Below are 24,906 nucleotides of genomic sequence, written 5' to 3'. Positions count from 1 at the left end.
CCAGTTTTAGTACAGCTAGTTTTCAAATGAAGCCCAAATATTCTTGTTATATGTCAACTAAAACATAGTCCCAGTGTTTAGTAAAAAAATCAGGCATGATATTTAAATATCAGCTGGGTGACACATCTGAGGTTTCCGAGCCTCTGTGGATGTTTGACTGTACTCTGAAAACAGCATCAGGGGATTGAAGTCTCATATCTGTTTGGACGAGCAGGAATGAAGAGTCTGCCTTGCAATCTCTTTCCCTTCGTTCTCCTTTCACTTCCTCACTTCTGTGTACTCGTCTTCTCTCTTTGTGTCTTCTGGAGGTTTGACAGAAGTTTCTCTCATCCCTGCTGGCAGCTGTTGCCATGGTTGTGTCAGTGCGTCTAAACTACATGCAATGATATTTCCATGGACACAGATCAGGAGGACGCTGTGCTCTGAGATGTAGGAGGGAGGCAGATTACCACTGTCAGCAAATCTCTGTGTTGGACTGAAGGAGACTGAGCGGGAGGTATTAAACAGAGAGGAACAAGAAATGGAAAAAGAGTGAAAATGCTGTCCAGTGACAGTTTTACCTCAATACAGATTTAGCTTTTCAGGTCAGTTCACACACACACACACACAGATATATATATATATATATATATATATATATATATATATATATATATATATATATATATATATATATATATATATATATATATATATATATATATATATATATATATAAACAGGAAGAAACCTTCAGCAGAACAAAGCTCGGGGAGGGGCAGCCATCTCTGCAGCACATTTAGCAGAACAGCATCACACGTGAACACGTGGTGAAAGGATGTCTCCGACTTAAGTTACTAGTTTGGGAAATGGTGATATTGGAAAGTTACTAGACAACAAATGAGTAATTTTCCTTTTACATGCTATACGTATATATGTGTATACTTAAAGGATATTGGCTGATCTAATCATGTCAGAATGTTTAAAATAATTTTTTTTAATCAACATCAGTCCCAAAAACCCTTTGATGAAAACCAAAGCACAGGCTAGAAATAGAAACAAACAAACAACAAAAGATAAAGTCTAGTTAAAGTGATGCAGAAATATGCCTGAAATAATGCTTAAAGCATTTATTGATGTAATTTGGTACATTGCAACATCTGTGCAAATACCAATACTTTATGGTTACTGGTGAATAATTGGCTGTGTATGAATGGCTATAATTCCTGAACAGTTAAAGCATTATTTTGTTAAATCCCATGAATTAAATTAATTCCAGATGAGTTGTGGGGGCATACTGAGGCAAAATTATGCAAACGTTTTCAATGGCACGGTGACAGTTTTTAAAGGATTAGTATACCTGGTGTGCAGCTAACTTTAAAAAGTTATAAATAGCTTCTGAAATGATCTAATTAATAGATAGTACAAGAAAGTCCATTTGACTTTCGGCCCACAGCTTGTTGATTAGATTCTGGAAGCTGTTTTTGATGTTATCAGTGTGCAACGGTTCACTCTGGTTTCTCAGAATATTGTTAGCAAATTATCTTTGATCTGCTAAGATACCAGCAATGATGTGAATCGATTTCTCATCTGCCAAATCCCAGTCTTGTTTTCTCACGGTTTCCCGGTGAAGGGGAAAATCTTTGTCCCAACATAAAGGCACCCTCAACCAGCCGTCACATAAAGCTGACATTCTCATTCCCTTCTTTTATCCATCTCCCTCACCATCATTGTAACCTCAGTAATGCTTCTTTTCATAACTCATCTTTCTTCTGCCTGTTTGACAGCAGGGACTCAGCCCGAAGATAAAAAAAAGCCTTCCTGCAGCTTCTCCTCCTTGACCCGCTTTGCTTCACAAATCAGTGACAACTGCAGATGGTGTCGATGGTCACACCTGAAGGCAATGCGTCTGTAACACAATGCGCAGAGAGCAGAATAACAAAGTGAGAGGCTGCATCTGACTGCACCTCTGCCACTGACTGTCCATCTGTGCGTGGCAGTCTGATCACAGTTTGTGTATTTGATCCACAGGACAAGTCAGAGCGGCAACACCTGAATCATTTTCAAGATCATACTTTTATTTGTAACTGTTGAATATTTTCCTTGGTGTTGGTTATTCTTTTTTGATTATGTTTTTTTTTTTTTTGTCTATCAAATATCTAGAAGATACAAAAAAACTTCCTGGATCCCAGAGCTCCTTGATCTGTCTGAGTCCAGGCCATTTCACAAAATCGTGATTTACTATTTCATAATTATATATAAGAAAATATATTGTAAAGAAAAGGTCCTGAGATTGTCATAAAATAATATGCGTTAGTCTTTGGAACTCACCTGAGAATGATCAGATTTTTAAAATTTCTTTGATATTAAAGTAATTCATTGATACATGTCAGTACTAAAAGTTATTGTTCTTCATACAAAAGTTGGTGTTATTCAAAGTCTATTGGCAGCACAGTGGTTAGAGCTGCTGCTTCACAGCAAGAGGGTCCTGGATTTGAACACATCTGTTTTGGCCATTGAGATTGAATCTCAAGAGCTTTTTACTTTTTGGTTAGACATAGGTTAAAAAGTAGGCTAAAAAAACTTACAGTACCATTATTTTAATTTGAGGTTAGGAACTTCAGAGGAGATGTAGGTCAATTAGCCAGCAATGACATGAGGAAGTGCAAATTCAGCAAACTGGCTCTTCAACCAAGATTTTGCAGCAATGCTGAAGAAAGGTTGTCATAATACTAGAAGCAAACAAATACTGATATCCAGTGAAATACTCAATACCATTTTTGATATCAGAGAAGAAAAAAGAAAAGAAATGATTAAGAGCCATATTTTATTTGATAAAGATTAGAACAGTAATGGTTTATAAAATGTATTCAGCCACAGCCTGGAGAGCTGGGCAGGTTAACATTCACCATTCTTATTTAATGCTTCAGTGTTGCTGAAATAAGAGCTTTACTGACCTCACAGAATCTTTCGTGAAGACAGGGCGTCGGTCTTTAAAATACTTCACTGAGTTTGTTGTGCTGCTGTTCATGTGTTCAGCTGCTAGTGAGGGGAGGGGCAGGAAGCCTGCCTGTCTGCAGTGCTGCGTTTCTGAGTCGGAGGAGGCGAAGATGGCAATGTTGGTGATACTGTTGCAAATGAGCATCTAATCTGACGGGGGAAAAAAAATGGATATAACATTTTGCTAGTGCCGAATTGCTGCCAGGTTAACCGAGTCCTCCTCCTTTCCTTGTTTATGCTAAGCTGGCTGATTGCCTCGTGGTCGCAGCTCAGTGCTTTTAAATTGACATTTTCAGGCAAAGTAGTTGCTGTGGACAGGAGAAGAGCCTGCCAGTTGATGCCACTTATGCATGAAAACTTTTTTGCTAGCAGCCAAGTGTATTTTAATTAGATTGTCATCCAATTTTTTCAGCCAGCGTGGAAAAGTGAAAGGGTAAAAGCAGAAAAACAAACTGTTTTGTTATAAAACACTGCCTTCAGCATTCACCCTGATAACTTTTCTGAATGAATTATATAATAAATCAGAACTCTCTCCAAGACCTTGCTCAGTTATCGTTTTTGATACTGAAATCTTCAGCAGCTGTCTAACCTTGGATCTTCCTTATGAAGCCACACACCTTGGCAGAGTTGGCTTTATGTAGAGGGCACTTTTTAAATGGGGGGAAAAAAAACTGCAAACTGCTCTCAAACTAGACTTCTTTATAGCTTTTGGAGTTTTTAAAAGTGTATTAATGAATGTTTTTAGCACTCTTTTCATTGCTTAATTAATCCGTCCAAGTTGTGTTTAGTAATGAGTTGTCTCAAATGATAAATGTTTCTTTCGGATTATCCCCACGTTCTTTACTTCACAAAGGAAAACTGTGTAGCATTTAAGATCATTTAGGTTCCACTTTGAATACAGAGCGGCTTCCGTTACGTAATCTAAAAATACCTACAAGCGACCTGTTATTCCACTAAAATGACATCCTCCTGCAACATTGTAGAAATAACCACATGCAAAAATGAGGAGCTGTAAGAGTGGTGCTTCACATCTGACACGTGTCCTTGTTGTTCTGGATGTTGTGTTTTGACTCTGTGCTCCTCGCGCGCTGTGCCCTACTCAAACAACACAAGTTTCATCTTGACAGGTTTTCTCATTTGTTCATCTGCGTATCTGTCTGCTGAGTGTGTGGCACTGCTGCTGTGCGCTTATTAATAATACATCCTCTGCGCCTTTGTAGTGACAAGAGCCCTCAGCCCGGTAATGTTGTGAAAGCGGAATAGCTCTGATCAGGAGTTTACACAAAGCTTTTGCCTTCCAGAGGAAAAACATTTCAGACATTGTGGATGTGAAGGCCACTTTATTGGTCCGCACAAGCTCTGCACAGGCGGGAGCTGTCTTTGTATGTGGAAGTACTAAGCTGAAGGTGTTCTGTGAGTTTTAGCTTTAACAGATGGTTTGGGGTGCTGGACTGCAGTGGTCATAATGCCAGCATTTCTATTTGTCTGTGTGTTGTTTACTTACAGGGGATTCATTCACGCATTTCCGGTTTTCAGAAGAAAAAGAATGGGAGACGTACCAGCTTGATATCAGTCAGGTAGATCTATATCTCCATCACTCTTCTTTTCTTCTTCTTTTTGATTTGATCATTGATTTATGGAGTAATTGAGCTCACATTACATTTTTCAAACACACGGTACTTACAAAGCTGAAATAGCTGTTGTGGCTGTGTATACTTTGGTCATAACATGATGCACAGAGGAGAAATCCTCCCGACTGAGACAAACCTGTCATTTTTCTTGACTCTGAATAATAGAGCGGCAACTTGTTTGGATGATTTTCTTCCACCCATAGGTTCACTGGAGCTGACAGCTTGACTGTAAGCCTCATAATGCAGTAGATTGTGATGAAATGGGAAATGGGATATACTCAGCTCTAACGCTAAAACCGTGTGCATCCAGTCACTCTATTCCTACCTATCTGCATGTAGGGTCATGAACTCACACCTAAGTCCTAAAGATTTCAAGTGTGCATATTGGGATATACTCTTGTTTTAGCACAGCTTTTATGTGCTTAAGGTTGGACAAAACTTGGGAGCAAAAAAATGAAAGACCACATGACTGAATTCAAATATAGTCTTACTGATATCACTTCATTCAATGACCATTTACAATAGATACTTTGATAATACTCTCAATACCTGTTGCACTTTAAGTCATTTGAACTTTGTAGACACAAACGTTTGTTTGCCTACCTGCAAACAGCTGCTCTCTTGTTTACTCTCCAGATGGCAGGAATGGTTTTGGACCTCCCAGGTCTTGCCCATATTCTTCAAGAAGTGCCTTTGCACCAGAGACTCAACCTGGAGGCCGAGCTGGTTCAGGTAGGATCTTTGACTGCATCTCGCACAGTGTTAGCTGGTGCCCAGCATGCAGCGGTTGGCTGCTGTTCAGGAGAAAATACAAAATACACAAGAAGGAAACATGGCTGCATGAGTAAACTTTGTGTTCACTTTCCATGTCAGTGATTAACAAACTGGGACAAGTTAACTTTTACTTTTTCAAGTCTAAAAGAGTTGTGACAATGTAAGTAACTCCACTCATAGAAAACAGAAAATTGTAGCTTATGTATAAGGTATAACTCATTTCAAAATCACTCGTCCTGGCTCATTTTTTTTACACACACACACACACACACACACACACACACACACACACACACACACATACACACACACACACACACACACACACACACACACACACACACACACACACAGGGAATGATTAAATCTCCCCCCCAACCTGTCGTCCTGGCTCCCCCTTTCCGTAGCATTTGTGTTGTACCTCTTCAATCTCTAGCTGCATTCCTCTGCTGGATTTTGAATAATCCATAGGTCCCACATCCTCATCACCCTCTCGCTGGGATAACATGTTGTAGCATTACAACAGTTCCCGGTTACACCGTAATCTTCTAGTTCCAGTAGCCCACTCAACACCTGACGTGGACCTTGTTAATCCAGGCGCCGGATGATTCAATCATGTATCTCTCGCTCATATAGGCTTGGTTTAGCATGGGGAGTCTAGTCTAGCCTGTGGACCCTAACTGGAAGTGCACCATGGTCGAGATTCGAACCCCTGACCTCCTGCTCTAAAGATAAATATATTAAATATATTAAATATATTTAAATATATTTAAAAAAAAATACATACATTAATTAAAGAAGGAAACATGGTTTTAATTAAATTAATTAAAAAAATACAGCAATAGGCTGACCTTTTTGTATTTATTGATACATGTTGGGTTCTTTTTTCACCCAATAGATCAATACACTGGGTTGATTACCTTCTGAGGAAAAAAAAAAAAAAGTGGCGTTTTGACTTTGCTTTTGGCTTGGAGACATTCACGATACTAAGCAGTCTTTTTCTTTACCATGATGTTTCAGGTCTCAACACCAGTGGAGCTGCCCACTATGACTCTAGCACCTCAACAGGAAGTGCCAAAAACGTCCAAATTCACTCCTCCGTCCACAGCTTTAAAAAGCCTCAGCAGCAACAAGAAAGTCCCCATGGCTGCAAACCCAGTGAGGGGCTCAGGCTCGCAACCTTCCTCAGCTGCTGCCGAGCCTCTGGTAGATGATGCTGATGAAGAGCTGGACGAGCTGCTCAGTCTACAGAAACCAGTGTCAGGTGTTGGAGAAAATCAGTCTGTCAGTGGTGCAGATATGGAGAGCACAGTTACAGAGAAAGGCAAGTATATTTAATATGATTGTGTCCCTGCATGTTGAGCAATGTAGGAGAGCTGGGGAGAAATATAGAAGATTAATGCTGCTCATGAGTGTGTGCTGAGAATAGTAAGCTTAAGTTAGCTTAGTGTAAAGAAAGAAATCCATTAATAACATGTATATTTACTTTGTCTTGCACTCCTCATTATTTTCGTGACGGGTGCGTGAGACCATAATCTCTTACAACAAACTGCGGGATGCTAGCAGTTTAACCTTAGACGCTACAGTGTTTTGTGCCATGGTGAAACATTTCCATTCAGTTTCAAGGCCAAATAAACACTGAAGTAGGAGGATGTGAAATTAGACCCAATAAAAATGGAAATTTTTATAAATGAAGAGCCTAAACGAGTCTGTGGTTGTATGTTTCTGAATGGAGAGTTTTTGTACAAATCAGCTACCGTGGATGAGGACTTCTGCCCTCTGGTTAAAGCCCAGTTTGTACTGCTGAATTTAGATGTTTAAGTTATGAATATGTTGAATTGCCTTAATATTTTTTTTAAAGTTTATGATCAGGAATAAACAGTTTGATCTTTTCATATAAAAAAATTATTCAGCTGTTACTGCAAGATTATAGACATTATTGAAAACATTTTCTTCTGCTGTAACGTCTCAAAAACTTCTCCCATCGTCGTCTTTAATCTGCAGCATGTGAGGAAGTGAAAGCTGTGACACCAAAGCCAAGAGAAGAGAAGATGGAGGAGGTGAAGGACAAAGACGTCGCACCGCCACAGCCCGCTCCCGTCAAACAGGAAATAACTGAGGAGGATCTGGAAGACTGGCTTGACAGCATGATCTCCTGAGTCTTGGGGAACTTGAGTGTGACAGTTCAGGTTCTTTAACTTCTGTCCTTTGAAAAACTCCATCCGCCTAGAAGTTTATCATGCTGCAGTTTGATGCTTCCTCGTTGCGTTTCTTTTACACCCTGTGCTGTTAGACAATTCATTTTGTTTTGAAAGTGTAGAGGTTGGGACAGTACGTCTCGAACATTTGTGATAATGTGTCAAAATGTTCCTGGAGCACACCATGTTTCTCAGAAAGAATCCTCTGTTCCTTGTGTGACTGAAAGTTACACTCCGGAGTGTCACCTTCAGAGGAATGGTGATGGACACACAGTGAAAGAGGTCACCGATAAGACGTTTGGTTTACTGCGTCAGTTACTTTATTCATTTCCTCCCCCTCTTCAAAAGAAATGCAGTTTACCAAAGCTACTACATACATATAAATGGCCAGATGAGCAGTTAACCTGTTTATCAATAAATCCTCAAATCACGTTTCGCTGTTAATTGTCCTTTTTGTTGTGGGGTTCTTCTACTGTGGAAAGAAGTGCAGGTGGGCAGGACACCACAGTTCAGGAACAAAACCAAACTAAGCAACATTTACACAAGGATTATCTAGATATTATACAACAAATAATTGTGTTTTTTTTTTTTTTTAATGTAAAAGCCACAAAACTAGCTTTACCTAAATTTGCTTGTAGCTAATCCAGAACAGAACACTGCTTGTGTCGGGAGGGACAAAAATGACTTCTTTTTTTTTTTTGCATAGTTTTTTTTTTCCCCCATAAGGCACGTCGGCACTTGATAAACACCTAAAGTGAGAGTTGTCTCTGGTCCTGGAAGAACCATCATCATGTCATCAGACAGGTTTGAACCAGCTTTGAAAGGCAAATCAGGTCTCACTCATTTCACTGGATGTTAACTGGATTATTACTAGCAGCACGCATCCATTCACTTGGTTTGGTAGTAAGTGACATTAACATCCTGGCGGTAATCTAGAAATTGTGCATATTCAGACATTCAGTTGTCATGCTGTAACCCTTCACAATTCTCAGATGTCTACAAACAACAAATTGTGCAGTAGGTTGGGGTTAAGCAAGTGAAAAGGCAATGTGAATCAGAATTAAAAGAATTTGCATAAAAGAGGCGTAGTGGCAGGTGACTATTTTCAGTAACAAGGAAGGAACACACAAACCCAAAATGTCCAGTCATCACTTGTAAGTCATTATTTTTTGTGTTTGTCAGAATTCAAAATAGTTTTTTTTTTTTTCCTCTACATTTTTTTTGACACCATGAGAGCATGTGTTTTGTTAAAAGGGTGAAGTCAAGTTCAATGTCTTTTTCAGGTAGAAGCAAAGTAGAGATGGGTGTTCAGGGCACCAGACGAGGCGGCCCGCTCTAACCCAGCTGGTCCTCATATTGCTTACGGAAGCAGTCTCCAGTGGGGAAGAAATCCCAGCATCTCTCCTGGTACATCTTCCAAACATATGACTCCTGAAAAAGGGAAGGAAATGATTTAAATGGGTCACAACTCTTATACATGCTTCCCATAGGCAGTATTATTAGAAAGAATTGCATACATTTTAATTGTTATGCAGATGATACCCAGCTTTATCTGTCCATGATTATGACAGATGACACACACCAATTAGTTAAACTGCAGGAATGTCTTAAAGACATAAAGGCCTGGATGAACTCTAATTTCCTGCTTCTAAATTCAGATCAAACTGAAGTTCTTGTTCATATATATATATATTCCTATACACTCACCAGCCACTTAATTAGGTACACCTGTTCAGCTGCTCATTAACACAAATATCTAATTCATCAGTCACATTGCAGTAACTCAGTGCATACTGGTGGTGGTGTAATAGTGTGGGAGATATTTTCTTACCACACTTTGGGCTCATTAATACAACAGCCTACCTGAGTATTGTTGTCAACCATGTCCATCCCTTTATGACTACAGCGTACCCCTCCTCTGATGGCTGCTTCCAGCACGATAACGCACCATGTCACAAAGCCCAGATCATTTCAAACTAGTTTCTTGAACATGACAATTTCACTGTACTCATATGGCTTCCACAGTCACCAGAGCTCAATCCAATAGAGCACCTTTAGGATGTGTTAGAACCGGAGATTCACATCATGGATTTATATCTAACAAATCTGCAGCAACTGTGTGATGCTGTCATGTCAATATGCACCAAAATCTCTGAGGAATGTTTCCAGCATCTTGTTGGTTTTATGTCACAAAGAATTAAAGCAGTTCTGAAGGCAAAAGGGGATCCAGCCTTGTACTAGCAAGGTGTACTTAATAAATTATCTGAGCGTTTATTATCATAGCAGAGCAGCTGTTACACACAGATTTCATGTTTATACAGTGGAATAGTTTGTAATAACACTGCCCTCATGATGAATCCTGTGCTCCACCTGAGTCTCAGTCCTCAGGATGACACACTCCCAGTAATTCCTAACATAAGATTTCTCCTTTGTATCAAAAACATATTGATTCTATTCAGCTGCTTCTCATTTTTCTAAATTGCTGTTGTCATAGAGGAACACATGATAAATCTGCATTTACGCTGTATTATTTTTGTTCAGTTATCTCTCCCTCACACTCCCTTATCAGGTCTGCCTGTTTTTGACCTGCTAATTTGCGCTGCTCAGGGCAGAACATTGGCTATTACTGAAATAAACTGACTACGTTCTTGTTTATAAATTGTTAGCAGATCAACCACAGAACTCGCCCCTCCCGCCTCCCTCTGCCCCCACAGTAATTGGTCCTGCTTAGTAAATCTGGCCCTTAATGTCACAAATTTCAGATAATTTGACTGCAAACCAATAGAGCTCTTGTTTGCTCACTTATTTATTTTGCCTAAAAATAATAATAATAATTTTTTAAATATATTTTCATTCCATATTCACCCCACCTGCAGTGGCTTATATGCCCTTATATGCCCATCAGTGGGGCTCAGCTCACAGGTCGAGAACCAGTGCATTCACTGATGCATATATTTAATGTTGCACTCACTTACTTGCCCAACATGGGGTACACACACTGCTCATACTCTTGAGAGCTTGTTCATGAGAAGGATGGAGATCAACAGCATTTCAGTGATTGTTTTTGTGACTCATTCTCTCCAAGTAGCTGAATGTGGTCCTTTGCAGCTTAAAGGAACAAGAAGTGCAAGCTTTCTATTCCTTCTGCTAAATTTGTGTCATAAGAAAAAGTACACGAGCATCAAATAAAAAAAAATAAAATAAACAAGTTGAATCTCAGGTGCACGACAATAACAAGTTAATATCAAAAGTCAAAGAAAACCCACGCATTGCTTCTTTCTCCTGCAAAGCTGTACCTTGTGCAACATTTCAACCCACTTGATATGTTGCATAAGTAAACCTACTGAAGTTAGAGTCTGTAACAGTCCTGTTTTTCCTTTTGTTCTTTTGAGATTGGTCACAGGCAGCAGATTATGCACATAATTTTTTTTTTATAAAGTACCAAATGCTACAGACTGGTGTTCTGTCACATACCTGACCCGTATGCTCAGTCTCATCCTTGTTAATCAGGTACATCAGGAAGAATCTGCACACAGGAGGGCACAAGTGTTTAAAAACAAACAAACAAAAAGAAAACTTAAAGCATATTATGTTTCGTTGTTTTTCAGTACTCACAGGTAGTTGGCTAGGTTGTGCTCCTGTAAGGTGTGGGTTTCAAAGCCATGAGGCGTCCGGTCAAAGTAGTCATTCCCAATGCCACAGATGAAACATTTGGTCTGGAAGAGGAATGAGAGGAGATGAAATCTACAACTAGTGATGACCGTCATCGTCACTGAATCTGCTAATTAGCACTGACTGTTTATTTTGTAACGTGAGAAACACCACTGAGCCCAAAGCGATGTCTTCACACGTGCAGTCCAAAACACTTAAAGATTTTCAATTTACTGTCATGGACGACTCAGAAAACAAGACAAATATTTATATTTAAGGCACTGCTGAATTTTGGCATAAATAAATGTAGATATTTAGTACATCTGGCACACATTGTTTATCCCATTTAATTTTTGAATATATTTATGCATCTTTTATGTGAAATGTGGAGAAACAATATACAAATGAATAATTTTCAGTTAATTAATGAAAAATTACACAAAGTAAATAAACAAGCAAAAGCAAAAAAAAAATAAAAAATCAGTTTGTCATGAAAATGTAATTATTGCCTATTTATTCTTAGTTAATTTATTAGCATATAAATTAATTTGTGACTTGGGCAGTTTTGGTCCTCCATACAGTGTGGCTCAGTTTTGGGACAATTAGGTTTCTCTGTGGCACACAGGAATAATCTAACTTTTAATACATTTAAATTACATTTTTTAAAAATATATTAATATATATATAAATAAAAGCACAGGCTTCAGACTAATCCAATCAGTCATTTAAATAAAAAAAAAAAAAGTTAAAAAATGACAATAAAGAAGAAGAAACATATAATGTGGGATAGGGCAAGCCTCCCTTGGAACAGGAATGTGAGCCATACCAGCTCGTAGCCCAGATTAACAAGGTCTGTGTCAGGTGTCCAGGAACCAGGGGATACTGACGATAAGTGGGCTACTGGAACAAGGAAATGGCATAAGTGGACAAGAGACGAGAATAGGGAACTGCTGGAATGCTACTGCACATGTAAACCCAGTGAAGCGGATGTGGGACCTATGGACTCTTCAACACCCAGCATCTAGACTGACATCGAAACAACTAGTAGCTCAGTGTTCCAACATCTGCATGAACCAGCTACTATCGCAACTAGAGATTGACAACGCAAATGCTATGCAAGGGGGAGCCAGGACAATCAGATGTCGGAGGGGGCAGATATCATCATCCCCACACTCCGAGATTGGGTACCAAGCCCCAAGAACAACTGGTAGGTTGAATGCCAGAGCAGCTGACCTGAAGCAGATCATGGCTAAGCTGGAAACCTGGACCATCCATGGCCAATTAGCAAGACTACGTGAAGTACCCTCTGAAAGTCTAATAGAAGATGCGAATGCAGCACTATGGGCAATCCCTACTGCAACCATTACTGAAACCAACAAATGTCAGAAGATCAGGCCACAGCTGATCATGTGCTCAGTGAATATCTCAGGCAGCAGAAACCTGAGAAAGAAGAGGAGCAAGGACAGGCCTCTGCACGGCATGTACCACTAGCAGATAGAAGAAGTGGCTGATCAAGAAAAATGCTACCAATGGCTGGACAAAGCTAGGCTGAAAGACAGCACAGAGGCACTAATCATGGCAGCACAGGAACAAGCTCTAAACACAAGATGGACAGAGGCTGGAGTCTACCACACTGGGCAAGACCCCAGGTGCAGGCTGTGCAGAGATGCCCCTGAGACAATCCAGCACAGAACAGCAGGGTGCAAGATGCTAGCACGCAGGGCATGCGTGGAATCCCATAACCAAGTGGCTGGCATAGTATACAGGAACATCTGTGCTGAGTATGACCTGGAAGCCCCGAGGTCAAAATGGAATACATCCCCAAGGGTGGTTGAGAATGACCGAGCTAAGATCCTGTGGGACTTAGCTCAAGCATTCTAATACTGCTTATTAGACCTCATTATAGGGTGGTAAATACATTAGCAGGATACCTAGGCAACCAGAACCTCAAAGGTCTGCTTGTGACCAACTGTCAGCTACAAAGCGATGGCGATGAGTGAGTTGCTTCCTTAACTTATGATAAGTGAGAAGGAAATGCTGACAGTTATTTAAGCTTTTACTTGGTCAGCCGAGGGAAAAAAAAAAATCAAAAGAAGCAAAAACATATTTCTGTGTTTTGATATCTTTTTCCCTCACTTGTATTCCTCTACATCTCTCCCAGTTTACCACAACAGATAATTTGGTTAGAACCATGGCTTACCTCCATGTCCTCCTTCACCTGCTCCTGTTGGTCTCTTAGCTCACCAAAGGCATCAATGATCAAACCTGAAGGAAATTGCAATAGTGTAGCATGAGAAGTAAACAGACCAGTCTTTTTAAGATAAATCCACATATTAAGAAAACAACTTTACGTACCCTGAATGATGGCCAGCAGGATGACGATGACAAAGAAGAAGAATGTGATGTCAAACAGGATGCGGTAGAGCTCGTAGGGATCTCCAGCTGGGTCCTCCAACTCATCTCCAATACCTCCTCCTGCTCTCACACCCACGTACATGTGGAACAAATAGCACTACACAGACAGAAAAAAGCATTAAAGGCAGCTGTACTGCATTCAGTGTTATATGGGAAGGACAAATGAAAGTGGAAACTTCTTTTTTCATTCTATATTTCAAACTACAAAATGGGGCTGAAGATTGAGTCACTGAAGGTGCAGCTGGGATTTTGAGCCATCCTCTAAAGTAAAGTTTAAAAAAAAGGAATAAGCAAGGGTTGTGTTTTACAAAAGACTGTGAAAAAAATGCAAGCTGTTACTATACTTATATACATATATGTATTCTATTTAGAGCCTTCATTTAAAGAAACATTAACCAGGAAATAATGTAATAAAAGATGAGAAATTACTTTCAGTGCAGTAGACACCTTGGACCTTTTTACCCTGAACAAGGCTGAGAGGCTAAAATGTTCAAGTCAACCATTCAAAGTAAAAGCCTCAGGAATGTTTTTTTCAGTTCCCAAAGTGTCCTTGCTGAAGAATGAAGTCTTTCATTTTTACTACCACAAAAGGAAGTTATTTTCAATTTTCAGTTACTTTTCACATATGAATAGGCGCCGAAGGTGGTCAGACATACCGTCATCATATCGTCGCACTTCATGTCGGGCTCGTCTTCATCCTCACTCTTATTGTAAAACTTCCTGAAGAAGTTGAAGGCCACCACGGTGTAGAGATAGACGACTACAGCCAGCAAACCCACAGTCAGCACGAGCTGAAAGGAGAGAAGATTCATTTAAACTGGATACATCTTATCTGACCTACTTCTAATCTCAGCGACAATTAGAGGCAACAATAGAGGAGACAGTGGTCTTTTCTGAGGTACAGTTGGTACCTTTTCTGTTAAACTGTAAATTTTGTGAGCAATTTTTGCAGTTTCTCCCAGAACTAGATTAAAGTGTCAATGTTTTCTTTTTTAATGACATTCTGGACTAAAGTACTTGAATTCTTTTGTGGGTTTAATCAGTATTCAGAGTTTCAAAACCTTCAGCTGTACATGAAAAGGAAATTTATGCCATTACACATCATCTTTCCCCATTGGTGTTTTGCATATGTATACCATCTGTTATCTAAACTGTCATTGAGATAACTGTCTAAACCAGTGGTTGAAAAGAAGCAAATTTTATCTCCACTCTGTCGTATTTCAAATGTGTTAATAAGGTCTCATCCTATCTTCCTACATTAGATAAAAATGAAGCTCTAACAAGCCTGAGCAACTAAACGCCTGAGCTGATGAGCAGAAAGCCTCGTGTCAGCAACAGGATCAGACCATCGCACTCTGGAAAAGGCTCAGATAAACATGAAGTAGAGAGATTTTCTCATAGGGAAAGAAAAAAATTACTGTTATCTAACTATTTAAACCATGTATAAAATGTACCTTATTATGCTACATTGTAATCTAACCACTCTCAGCTCATTTGCCAGTTAGTTTGTAGATGCCACCAGACAGTTTTTGGAGTCAGTAGGAATGACTTTCTCCAGAAAAATCCTCACGAATAATCCAACAACCATAAAATAAAACCCAAATCCTTTGCCCTTAATGCTTTTATGTCTTTTTATTTATTTCTCATGACTCTTTATCTAATATCCCGTGGACTAGATTTCTGAGCATCACGTTTCCTCGCTTGTATTATTTTCATGATTTCATTATATTGAGGTTCAGTATGAGTCACAAGTTAACTGATAGTTATTTCATTCTTGTTTCATCTCCATTATTCATTACAGACTCAGACAGCGACTGTTTGCTGAAACAAGTACCTTTTCTACAGCTTTAAAACTTTCTAAATATAAACTGAAACGGCATTACAAAAAGTTGCTTTCAATGTTCAAAGAGCTCAAGATGCTTGTATTGTGTGATTGTTGCCTTTTCTTGAGCTCTCGCTCCCTCTGCTGGTAGAACTACTTGCCTGCTTGCCGTTGTGAGTGACAGATGACAGGATGGTGCGAAGGGTCTTGAATCCCATGGCGATGTCCAGCAGATGAGCGGCAAAGAAGAAGTTGTTGAAGTGCCCGAAAATGGACATGGTGGTATACCAGATGAGATATAGGAAGGACTGGATGAGGAAAAGATAAATATTGTTTTTAATGAGGATCTTGCTGATCATCACATTGATATTGGATGTATTGAAACACAATCTTATCTAGTAAAGATTAATGGTTAATGTTTTAGTCCATTTTACAGGTGTGATGCATTGATGTGATTGTCAGCACTTTTACAAAACAATTAAAGATGTTACAGAATAAATTAATGAACCAAAATCCTGAGAAATTAACCCTCTTAGAGTTTCCTAATATTTTTCCAAATGATAGTTTCCTTTGGCTTCCTCGTCCCTCCCTCACAGCTTTTAGTGCATGTGCAATTAAACTTACATTGTCAGTCAAGACCACGCCCATTTTCCAGATGTGGTACTTTGTATCAATGGAGCTCAACCTGTTGACAACAAAGTGAAAGGTTTCGCTATGTGTTTACATTCTGTCATTGATTTTATATGCAAACTCAACAACAAATTACATGTTCAAATCAGGTTAAATGTGGCCTTTTGTCCAGAGTCAAGCCTCTTGAGCGCTCTAAACAGCCCACTGAAAGAAGTGATAGTTTCATAGCTTGTGTGGCAGTCCTTTTGTTTTCTGTATGCTCAGCTCTTACGGAGGAATGAGAAAACAGGCACTGTGTTCTCACCAGGATACCAGGGAAGCTTCCTTCTCAACAGTCTCCACTGTGGGGTCAAAGTCCAGAGCACTCTTATCCAGGCCTAAGAGCTCAGCAATGCGTTCTGCTCCATATAGGTCACCATATTTGTTGATCACCTACACGTACAGAGAAGCACAGGAGAAATCAGGTTCATTAGTTAACTTCAAACTAGAGATAGGGGAAAAAAGTTAAATAGCATGCAACTATTTCTGTAGTATGTAATTTAATGCAATGCATTACTCCCACCAGAGGGTGGCATTAATGTATCTATTAGGTGGTCTCCAACCACCATTAAAAAGGCTCTACCTATGCCTCCATCTCCATATTTTATTCTTGGATTGGACTGGGGAACGTGTGCATGATTCACAGTTCAAACTGATCCTCTCACCAATCAAGCAAAACATTATTATCACTGACAGGTGATGTGAATATCTCTTCATCATGGCACCTGTTAGTGGGTTGAATATATTAGGGAGCAAGTGACATTTTGTCCTCGGGTGTTAGAAGCAGGAAATTGGTGAGAGTAAGGATTTGAGCGAGGGTCAAATTGTGGTGGCTAGACGACTGGATCAGAGCATCTCCAAAACTGCAGCTCTTGTGGTGTCTTCCTGGTTTGCAGTGGTCAGTATCAAAAGTGGTCCAAGGAAGGAACAGTGGTGAATCAGTAACAGGGTCATGGGTGGCCAAGCCTTATTGATGCATGTGGGGAGCGAAGGCTGGCCCATCTGGACTGATCTAACAGATGAGTTACTGTAGCTCAAATTGCCGGAAAAGTTAATGCTGGTTCTGATAGAAAGGTGTCAGAATACATAGTGTATTTCAGTTTGTTGTGTATGGGGCTGCATAGCCGCAAACCAGTCATGGGGCCCATGGTGACCTTCGTCCACCACTGAAAGCACCAACAGTGGGCACGTGAGCATCTGAACTGAACCACTGATGGAATGGAAGGAGGCCTAGTCTGATGAATCACAATTCTTTCACATCACATGGATGGTCATCCCTGCCAGGTATGTGTGCATCACTTACCTGGGGAACACCTGGTATCAGGATGCATATGGGAAGAGGGCAAGCCAGAGCAGGCAGTGTTCTGCTGGGAAACCTTGGGTCTGGCCATCCATGTGGATGTTATTTAGACACGTACCACCTACCTAAGCATTTCTGCAGACCATGAACACCCTTTCATGGAAACGGTATTCCCTGATGGCTGTGGCCTCTTTCAGCAGAATAAAACAGCCTTCCACAAAGCAAAAATGGTGGACGAATGGTTTGAGGAGCACAACGAGTTTGAGGTGGTCACTTTGCCTCCAAAGTCCCTGGATCTCAATTCAATTGAGCATCTGTTTAAAGTGCTGGACAAATAAGTACGATCCATGGAGGCCCTACCTCGCAACTTACAGGACTTAAATGATCTGTTGCGAACATCGTGCCAGATACCACAATACACGTTCAGGGGTGTAGTGAAGTCCACGCCTCGACAGGTCAGGGCTGTTGTGGCACCAAAAGGGGGACCAACACAATATTAAGCAGGTGTATTTATGATTTGTGAATTTATCTTATACTGGAAAGTTAGCATTGCACAAGTCTACAAGATCCATACACATTCATCTTATAGTGGGTGGGACCGGGGGCAATCTTTGAATAATAGTCGAATATCTCAACAAATGATGAATTGCATTTTTGTTTGAAATGTCCTCCCATACTTCAAGCTGTGGGTAAGAAAGTCTAATGTATTTGAGAGTCTTTGTCTAGTGTTTCAGTTCAGAGAATGTGCCACTAGGTACCCTCAAAACACTTACAACTAGCCTTTGAAATAAATACCTGGAAAAATAAATAAATTCAGCGATCCCTCATGACTCATTAGATCTCTTCATATTTAGTCTTTTGTTTTTATTTTTTTATTTTTAATTTAGAAAATCAAAAGTGTCTGTCCATCCATCCATAGTCTATTCATGCTACAGGGCCAAACTTAGAATATAATACATAAACTTTGTCAGCCAGTTTCCCAGACATGGATTACGTCTAGTGCCAAAATAAAATGAAAATTTTATGAAGACCACTATTGAAAAAAGTTTACAATCTAAGAGCAGCCTTAATCCATGTCTGGGAAACTGGCTGTCTCATTCCCTCACACTCACCTTGCGCTTGATAAATTTGTCCCAGTAGTTGTTCGGAAACGATCTGTAATGGAAAGTGAACAACAGAGACTCAGTTATAATGCATTTAAATAAGCTGTATCTAGTATTTAGGCCAAATATCAGGTATTAGATAAATCAAAATGAGCCATAAATGGGGATCAGGAATGCTTCTGGAATCAGTTAAGTTTGTTTATTTCTCAGTAAATAGAAATAACATTTCTACCCATAAAGAACGTTCAGATTTAGTTTCCTTTTTTAAAGGGACAAAAACACTGTCTTTTCATGATTCTAATTAATCTTTTCATGATTCTAATGAATCTTTTCATGATTCAGACAGCATATATTTTAATTAGGGTGGCTGTGGCTAATATAATAGTGAGTTTTCTACCAATCGGACAGTCCCCGGCTCCTCCAGTCCACATGTCAAAGTATCCTTGGGCAAGCTACTGAACCCATGTCAACAAGGTGAGAGACTCACGGGGTGTTGATGACAAGTCGATCCCACTGGCCTTTGATGTCATCATCCGAAGGCTGCTCAGTAATGTACAGGCCATCAAATTCAAGCTTCCTGGCGATCTCCTTCTCCCTCTTAAAAACCACCAAAGGAACCTAAAATCAAAACATTAGGACAGTAAGACTGTATCATTTTCAGCCAAATGAAGACAGACTGGTCAAACAGCTAATTATTCCCCACCTTCAGACAGTAGTACCCGACCAAACAGAGGAGCGAGATGACAGTGTGGAATACAGCCAAGAAGCGCAGTGTTGGTAACATGTAGCCGGTACTCTCCTGAAGCACAAACTCATCCATGTCAAAGAGTGTGTCTTCATCATCCTCTTCATCACCACCCCAGCGGTTTTCACTGTCATCTTCTTCCTCAGTTTCACCAGTAACCTTAAGAAGAAAAAAAAATACTCATGAGTACACTCATATTTACATATTTACTTTTCTTACAATGTACAGATGCACCAATGTATGTATATATTTTTATACATTCTATTTTTTGTATATTTTACACATTGTTTACTTCTGTATATCTCTTGATTATATTGATCATAGTAGATTATAATATTTTTATAATATTTTTATTTTAGAGAGTTTGATTTTCTGTTACATGGCACTGAACAGGAGTGGCCCTCCAATCTCATTGTACATCCTGTATAATGACAATAAAGGCATTCTATTCTATTCTATACAATTAATATGTTGGGCCATTTTAAATATTTTTATATTATTTCCAACTTTGTCCTTTAGTTTCCTCAGAATGCCTTCTAATATAATAATTTACACTAATGAGAATATATATATATATATATATATATATATATATATATATATATATATATATATATATATATATATATATATATTCTCATTAGTGTAAATTATTATATTTATAATAACTGTAGCTGCTGTTACACCCAAATTTCCCCTCTGTGGGACAATAAAGGATGTTTCTTCTTCTTCTTCTTCTAAAATCTATTTGTTTTGGGTTTTTTGTCTCTTTTTTTGCAAAAAAAAAAAAAATTATATGTGAGAAGTAAAAGGGAAGCATCACCATCACTGACCTAAATGTTATGCAATTCTGTTCCACTGAACAGACAAAAAAAAAAACGTGGCACCAAATGGAAATGTGTAAAAAGTCGTTACTCAAATTAATGCAATAAACAAACATAAATATCGCACTTGCTTATTTGAGTGGTAGCACCAGTTCACTTGCTCTAATCATGTCATTGGACTGGAAGGAATGCTAATCTTTTGTTGTTTTTCAGTTTACTGGAAATTCTGTGACAGTCTGCGCTTCATTTGAGTTACCTTATAGAAGAGAAGAATGAAGTTGATGGCAAAACACACAAACAGGGCCAGGAAGCGGAGGTTATAGAAGTTACGAGCCAGGTAGTTCTGTGAGGAGAAAAAAGTTTCACAGTAAGAATAACTGGTGACGCTTTAAAACTGTGTCCATATTTTAGAGAGAACTGAATAAGGAATGAAGCCTAAACTGATGGCTCACCAAAATCTTGTTCAAATAGACATCCAGAACTGCAAAAATACTGGACATGAATGCAGGTGCTGCCTCTTTAGGCTGACTTGATCTGGTCTTGGGCTTCTCCTCTGTCACTGGCTCCTTAGCCTCCTCTTCCTTTGGTTTGTCCTCCTTCTCCCGGGTCTCGGTGCTGTATTTGTCATTTGGAATTTACTTTACAGTTCATTTTATTCCATAATATGATAATAATTAGCTTTTATTTCAATTAATGTTACTCACTCTGCTTTCTCTGGTTCACTCTCAGGGGTTTCAACCTGTTTGGCAGCAGCTTTCTGCAATAAAAATTCAACATTGTTATCAGATGAGAGGATGGATGGATGGAAGGGGAAATTAAAGGCAGATATCTAAATCCTGTTTGTGACTATGGACCTTCTTATGATCAGTGGAGGGCTCAGCAGTCAGCTCACAAACATCCCCCAGGCCTGGCTCCACATGTTTTCCTCCTTCCTTTTTAGGTGCAGTCAGCATCTCCATCATTATGTCAACCTCTGGAATGTCCCCCGCTGGTGCCATGGCTATGTCCAAGTTTCCTAATGATTCTATAGCCTCCACTTTCTCGCCTTCTATCACATCTCCGTGGATGCCGAACTGAGTCGGGTCAGGCATGTTTCCAAGGATGTCCGTCACCTTGATGTTCTTGGCTCCCTCGACTAAACCTCCACCAAACATGGAGGACCAGATGACATGGAAGAAACCAAAGATGAGACTGTAGATACCCTTAAAGAAGCCAATGAAGAGCATCCAGAAGAAGGAGAAGAAGCCTGTGATTATCTCCTTGATGCTCAGCTTCTTGACTTTCTTGAACTTCTTGCGTACATTTTTAATAGAAAAAATGTGGCGGACATGTGCAATCTTGTTCTTGACTGAGCGACATGCAGTGGTGAAGGCAGAGGCAGACTCCAGGGCGTGCTCTTCCTCTGCAGTCAGCTCATCCAGGATGCTGTGTCCATCTTCCTCTTCCTCTTCTTCGGGCTGTTCGACCGCTTCTGGCTCAGAGATCTGTGAGGCCAACTGCATCTCAAAAATGGTGTCCTCACAGAAATTCACAAACATCTCCATCTTCTCGCTCTCTCCGCCCTCGTTCACCACGTCAAAGATGAACTGACGCTTGGATTCTTTCACCTGCGGCTTTTCCCACTGCTCACGGCTCGACTCACTGATCTCAAAGTAAACCCTCTCGATTCGCTTTGCACTACCCATGATTTCAATACGACCCAGGTAAGGTTCAAAGTAACTAAGCACACTTTCTGCAAGATCTAAAAAGGTGGCAAGTCGGGAGTCATGGGGCATGTGTTCAGACAGGTTGGTCAACAGGACTGCCACATTGAAGCCAATGTCTTTGGCTGGCTCGTGGAATCGCTCCACAAACTCCTTGTAATTGAACATGTCATTCTCATCTGCCTCTGCACACGAGAGCAGGAACTCAATCTCAGACTGGCTGTATTGCTTCTGGCTCTCCATGGACTTCTGGAACTCCTTCTTAGAAATGATACCTTTACAATCAGGGTCATACTCCTTGAAATTGTCAGAGGTTGTGAGATCCTTCAACTTAAGAAACATGTCGAAGAACTTGAGGATCATTTCTACATTGCTAGAAGACTCCACCAGGGTGTCAACCATCTGCTTTCCAATTGTTCCGTTAACCACATTACCTGAGAAGTAAGGCACAAATTGTGTAATCATAAGACAATGAAGTATGTACTTCACAAAGACTTTACCTTTTATGCCAACTAGTTTTTAGTCTTTCAAGCCCAATGATTTTATCCTGTTTTCTCTAACATTAAATTAAAGCTCTTACCCTCAAGCAGAGACAGCAGCATGACCACCATATCCTTCTGTAAATCCATCAGTTCTTTCAGCAGCTCGATCTGACTGGCATCCTGCAAGTAGGGTGGAGATGGTCTGTCTTAAGCAATAAGTTTACTTTTATGGCACATGTATATATCATAATGCATATACAGGAAAAATAAAATTAAAAAAAAGACAATATGTCTTCAACAGATTTGTCACTAGTAACTATGGTCAAATATTTCCGCAGTAAAAGTTTAAACAACATGCAGCTTAAATAATTACGACTACAACCCCCCCCCCCAAAAAAAAAAAACAAAAACCTTACCTAATTAAAATTTGGCCACTACTCAACTAATTGATATTGTTAGATCATTCCTAATTTGCTGAAACAACAATCCTATAAGTTAAATTTCTTTTTGCAGAAGAGCAAGGGCATGTTGAGGAGCACAGCAGTGCTTTTTATAGTTTTCGTCATTGAATAAGATTTGGTTCAGGTGATCATCTAATCAGTATCTCATTAAGTATCTCATCTGCGCGTGGTTTACTTATCAATGTACTTCCTCACATCAAAGAATCTGTTAACTTGTTACAACCGCACATGGTTTGTCTACCTGGGACAGTTTCATCTGCATGTTTGCAAAGACATGCAGGAAGCCCACCACTGCATCCCACAGTCTGCTGTGAGCTAAACTCTGCTGGTTCCCAATGCATGGACCCTGTAAGAAAAACGTGAAGAGGGAGGGAAAGGGTAGGGAAGAAAACCCATCATGAAATATTTGAGTCTTGACTTTTCGGATTCAACAGTGCTGACTGAGGGATCAGCATCTTACCTGGATGTACTCAGTCAGTGAGTTAAATATCTGCTTGGCTACAGATAAGGCTTTGGAAAAGTTGAGCTTTCCAGTTTCATCAATTATATCTTTGCCAGAGTAATACCAGTAGAAATCACTGATAGATTCCTAAAGGAGAACCACAATGAGAAACAGGATAAATAAACATAAGACGGCGGTGATAATTCTAAAGTTGGAGCCAACCTTCGTTTATGTACTTTACACACCTGAAGACGAAGCAGATAGTCCACAGTGCTGATAATGATGTTGACTGTGGTTGTGTTTCCAGTTTGGGTTCTCAAAAAGTTCTGGAAATCTGAAAGATGAACAAATATTCTCAACGTGCTCACTGCTTTCTTGTGAAAGCAGTGCACAAACTAAATTCATGCTAACAATAAGGCTCTCCTGTTTATGATGAAAACAAAAAAGGCAACCTCACCTCCATTGTGCCCCTCGCACAGAAGTTGCAAAAAGCGGAACAAATCTTTCGTAAACTCATCGTTCTGTAGCACCTTGGAGCCTTGAGAGAAAACATTTTAATGACCACAGCTGAAACTCCACACAACAGTACTTACTGGTAACAATATTGTAGTCCTTGTAATAAGTGTTAGTTAATAGCAGTAAGGCACTTATAAGTCCTTATTAGAGGCTTACTAACATAGCGTGTTGGGATGTTTTAAGTGTTTCTGTCATTGTTAAGGAATTGCTTTACAAAGTTTTCTTTTGTCTCTTTAAGATCAACACGTACTTTATTATGCACTTATCTTTATAATAAATAAATTCATATATAATATTAATAATAATGCATAATTTTTTTTGCAGCTACTGCATCTAAAGCAAGAGCAATGTCTTATTTACTAACCTAAAGGTTAGTAAATATGTTAATACAGACTTATTAATAATGCTTTTCATGCCTCTGTCTTCCTGAGCACTACAAGTTCTTAATAAATTAAACATAAAATAATAAAAGCTAACAAATTAAAATAAAAAAATCATTGTAAGCAGAGATTAATTTGTGTTGCATAATGTTAATAATCATCCAGCCAGAGTTACAAACACCTTATTACCCATAAACTAACACTTAATACAAGAACCTTACTATAAAGTGTTACCTTTTTTATTTGGGCAACAGGAGGAGGAATAATAACAACAATAATAATAAGAAGAAGATGTGAAACTCCCCTCAAAAGCAATTAATATGAGGCAAGCAGGACAGGTTTCATGTTCCAAACATTTTGAAGTCCAGGGCCTTTAGATTGCAGGTTCAAAACTGAATCCAAAGTGCTTTTTTTTTTTTTTTTTGTAAAAATGCTCTTTTATTAAACAACAATGAAACACTAGGACATTTCCATAAGCTGGAGGAAGCCTGATAACTTTCACATGCAGGCCAGGAATGGGCCTGACAAAGAGTAGCAGCGAACAGACGTGATTACCTAATTCACTTTAAAAATCATCTGGTCAACAGCGCTATACAAAATGAGCAGACTACTTTTCCGTAAGCATATAAAACCATGTGAAAGTTAAACATATGTATCATAACCAGCTTTGTGAAATAGGCCCCAAGTAGAAAGCAAGACAAAGCTGTAAGGCTGTGGAAGGGTCCACAGACCTTCACTCAAACCCTTGGGAGGTGGCACTGATAGCCTTAGACTGACATATTTGAGCATCAGTAATAGGATTTGCATTAGT

At 39.4% G+C, this 24,906-nt stretch overlaps 2 protein-coding genes across 2 annotated transcripts in view; one reads left to right on the top strand and one right to left on the bottom strand.

Moving 5' to 3' along the window:
- aven (apoptosis, caspase activation inhibitor) overlaps positions 1–7,984 on the top strand; it is a 36,596-nt gene extending 28,612 nt beyond the window's left edge. The window contains exons 3-6 of the mRNA XM_030721100.1: positions 4,486–4,556; positions 5,247–5,342; positions 6,405–6,708; positions 7,389–7,984. Coding sequence (XP_030576960.1) covers positions 4,486–4,556; positions 5,247–5,342; positions 6,405–6,708; positions 7,389–7,543 — 626 coding nt within the window. The 3' untranslated portion in view covers positions 7,544–7,984. The remainder of the gene's footprint in view (positions 1–4,485; positions 4,557–5,246; positions 5,343–6,404; positions 6,709–7,388) is intronic.
- A 225-nt stretch (positions 7,985–8,209) lies between these two features.
- Positions 8,210–24,906, bottom strand: part of ryr3 (ryanodine receptor 3) — a 143,220-nt gene continuing 126,523 nt past the window's right edge. The window contains exons 87-107 of the mRNA XM_030721104.1: positions 23,657–23,737; positions 23,445–23,533; positions 23,218–23,346; positions 22,999–23,103; positions 22,395–22,476; positions 20,966–22,248; positions 20,816–20,868; positions 20,564–20,726; positions 20,368–20,454; positions 19,246–19,446; positions 19,030–19,160; positions 18,552–18,594; positions 16,405–16,532; positions 16,095–16,155; positions 15,632–15,778; positions 14,305–14,439; positions 13,589–13,745; positions 13,434–13,498; positions 11,198–11,298; positions 11,057–11,108; positions 8,210–9,013 (exon numbers count right to left, since the gene is read on the bottom strand). Coding sequence (XP_030576964.1) covers positions 8,918–9,013; positions 11,057–11,108; positions 11,198–11,298; positions 13,434–13,498; positions 13,589–13,745; positions 14,305–14,439; positions 15,632–15,778; positions 16,095–16,155; positions 16,405–16,532; positions 18,552–18,594; positions 19,030–19,160; positions 19,246–19,446; positions 20,368–20,454; positions 20,564–20,726; positions 20,816–20,868; positions 20,966–22,248; positions 22,395–22,476; positions 22,999–23,103; positions 23,218–23,346; positions 23,445–23,533; positions 23,657–23,737 — 3,389 coding nt within the window. The 3' untranslated portion in view covers positions 8,210–8,917. The remainder of the gene's footprint in view (positions 9,014–11,056; positions 11,109–11,197; positions 11,299–13,433; positions 13,499–13,588; positions 13,746–14,304; positions 14,440–15,631; positions 15,779–16,094; positions 16,156–16,404; positions 16,533–18,551; positions 18,595–19,029; positions 19,161–19,245; positions 19,447–20,367; positions 20,455–20,563; positions 20,727–20,815; positions 20,869–20,965; positions 22,249–22,394; positions 22,477–22,998; positions 23,104–23,217; positions 23,347–23,444; positions 23,534–23,656; positions 23,738–24,906) is intronic.

Source organism: Archocentrus centrarchus, chromosome 24 (assembly GCF_007364275.1).
Source record: "Archocentrus centrarchus isolate MPI-CPG fArcCen1 chromosome 24, fArcCen1, whole genome shotgun sequence".
In the NCBI taxonomy this organism is placed as follows: Eukaryota; Metazoa; Chordata; class Actinopteri; order Cichliformes; family Cichlidae; genus Archocentrus; species Archocentrus centrarchus.
This window is presented reverse-complemented; position numbering and strand designations above follow the sequence as displayed.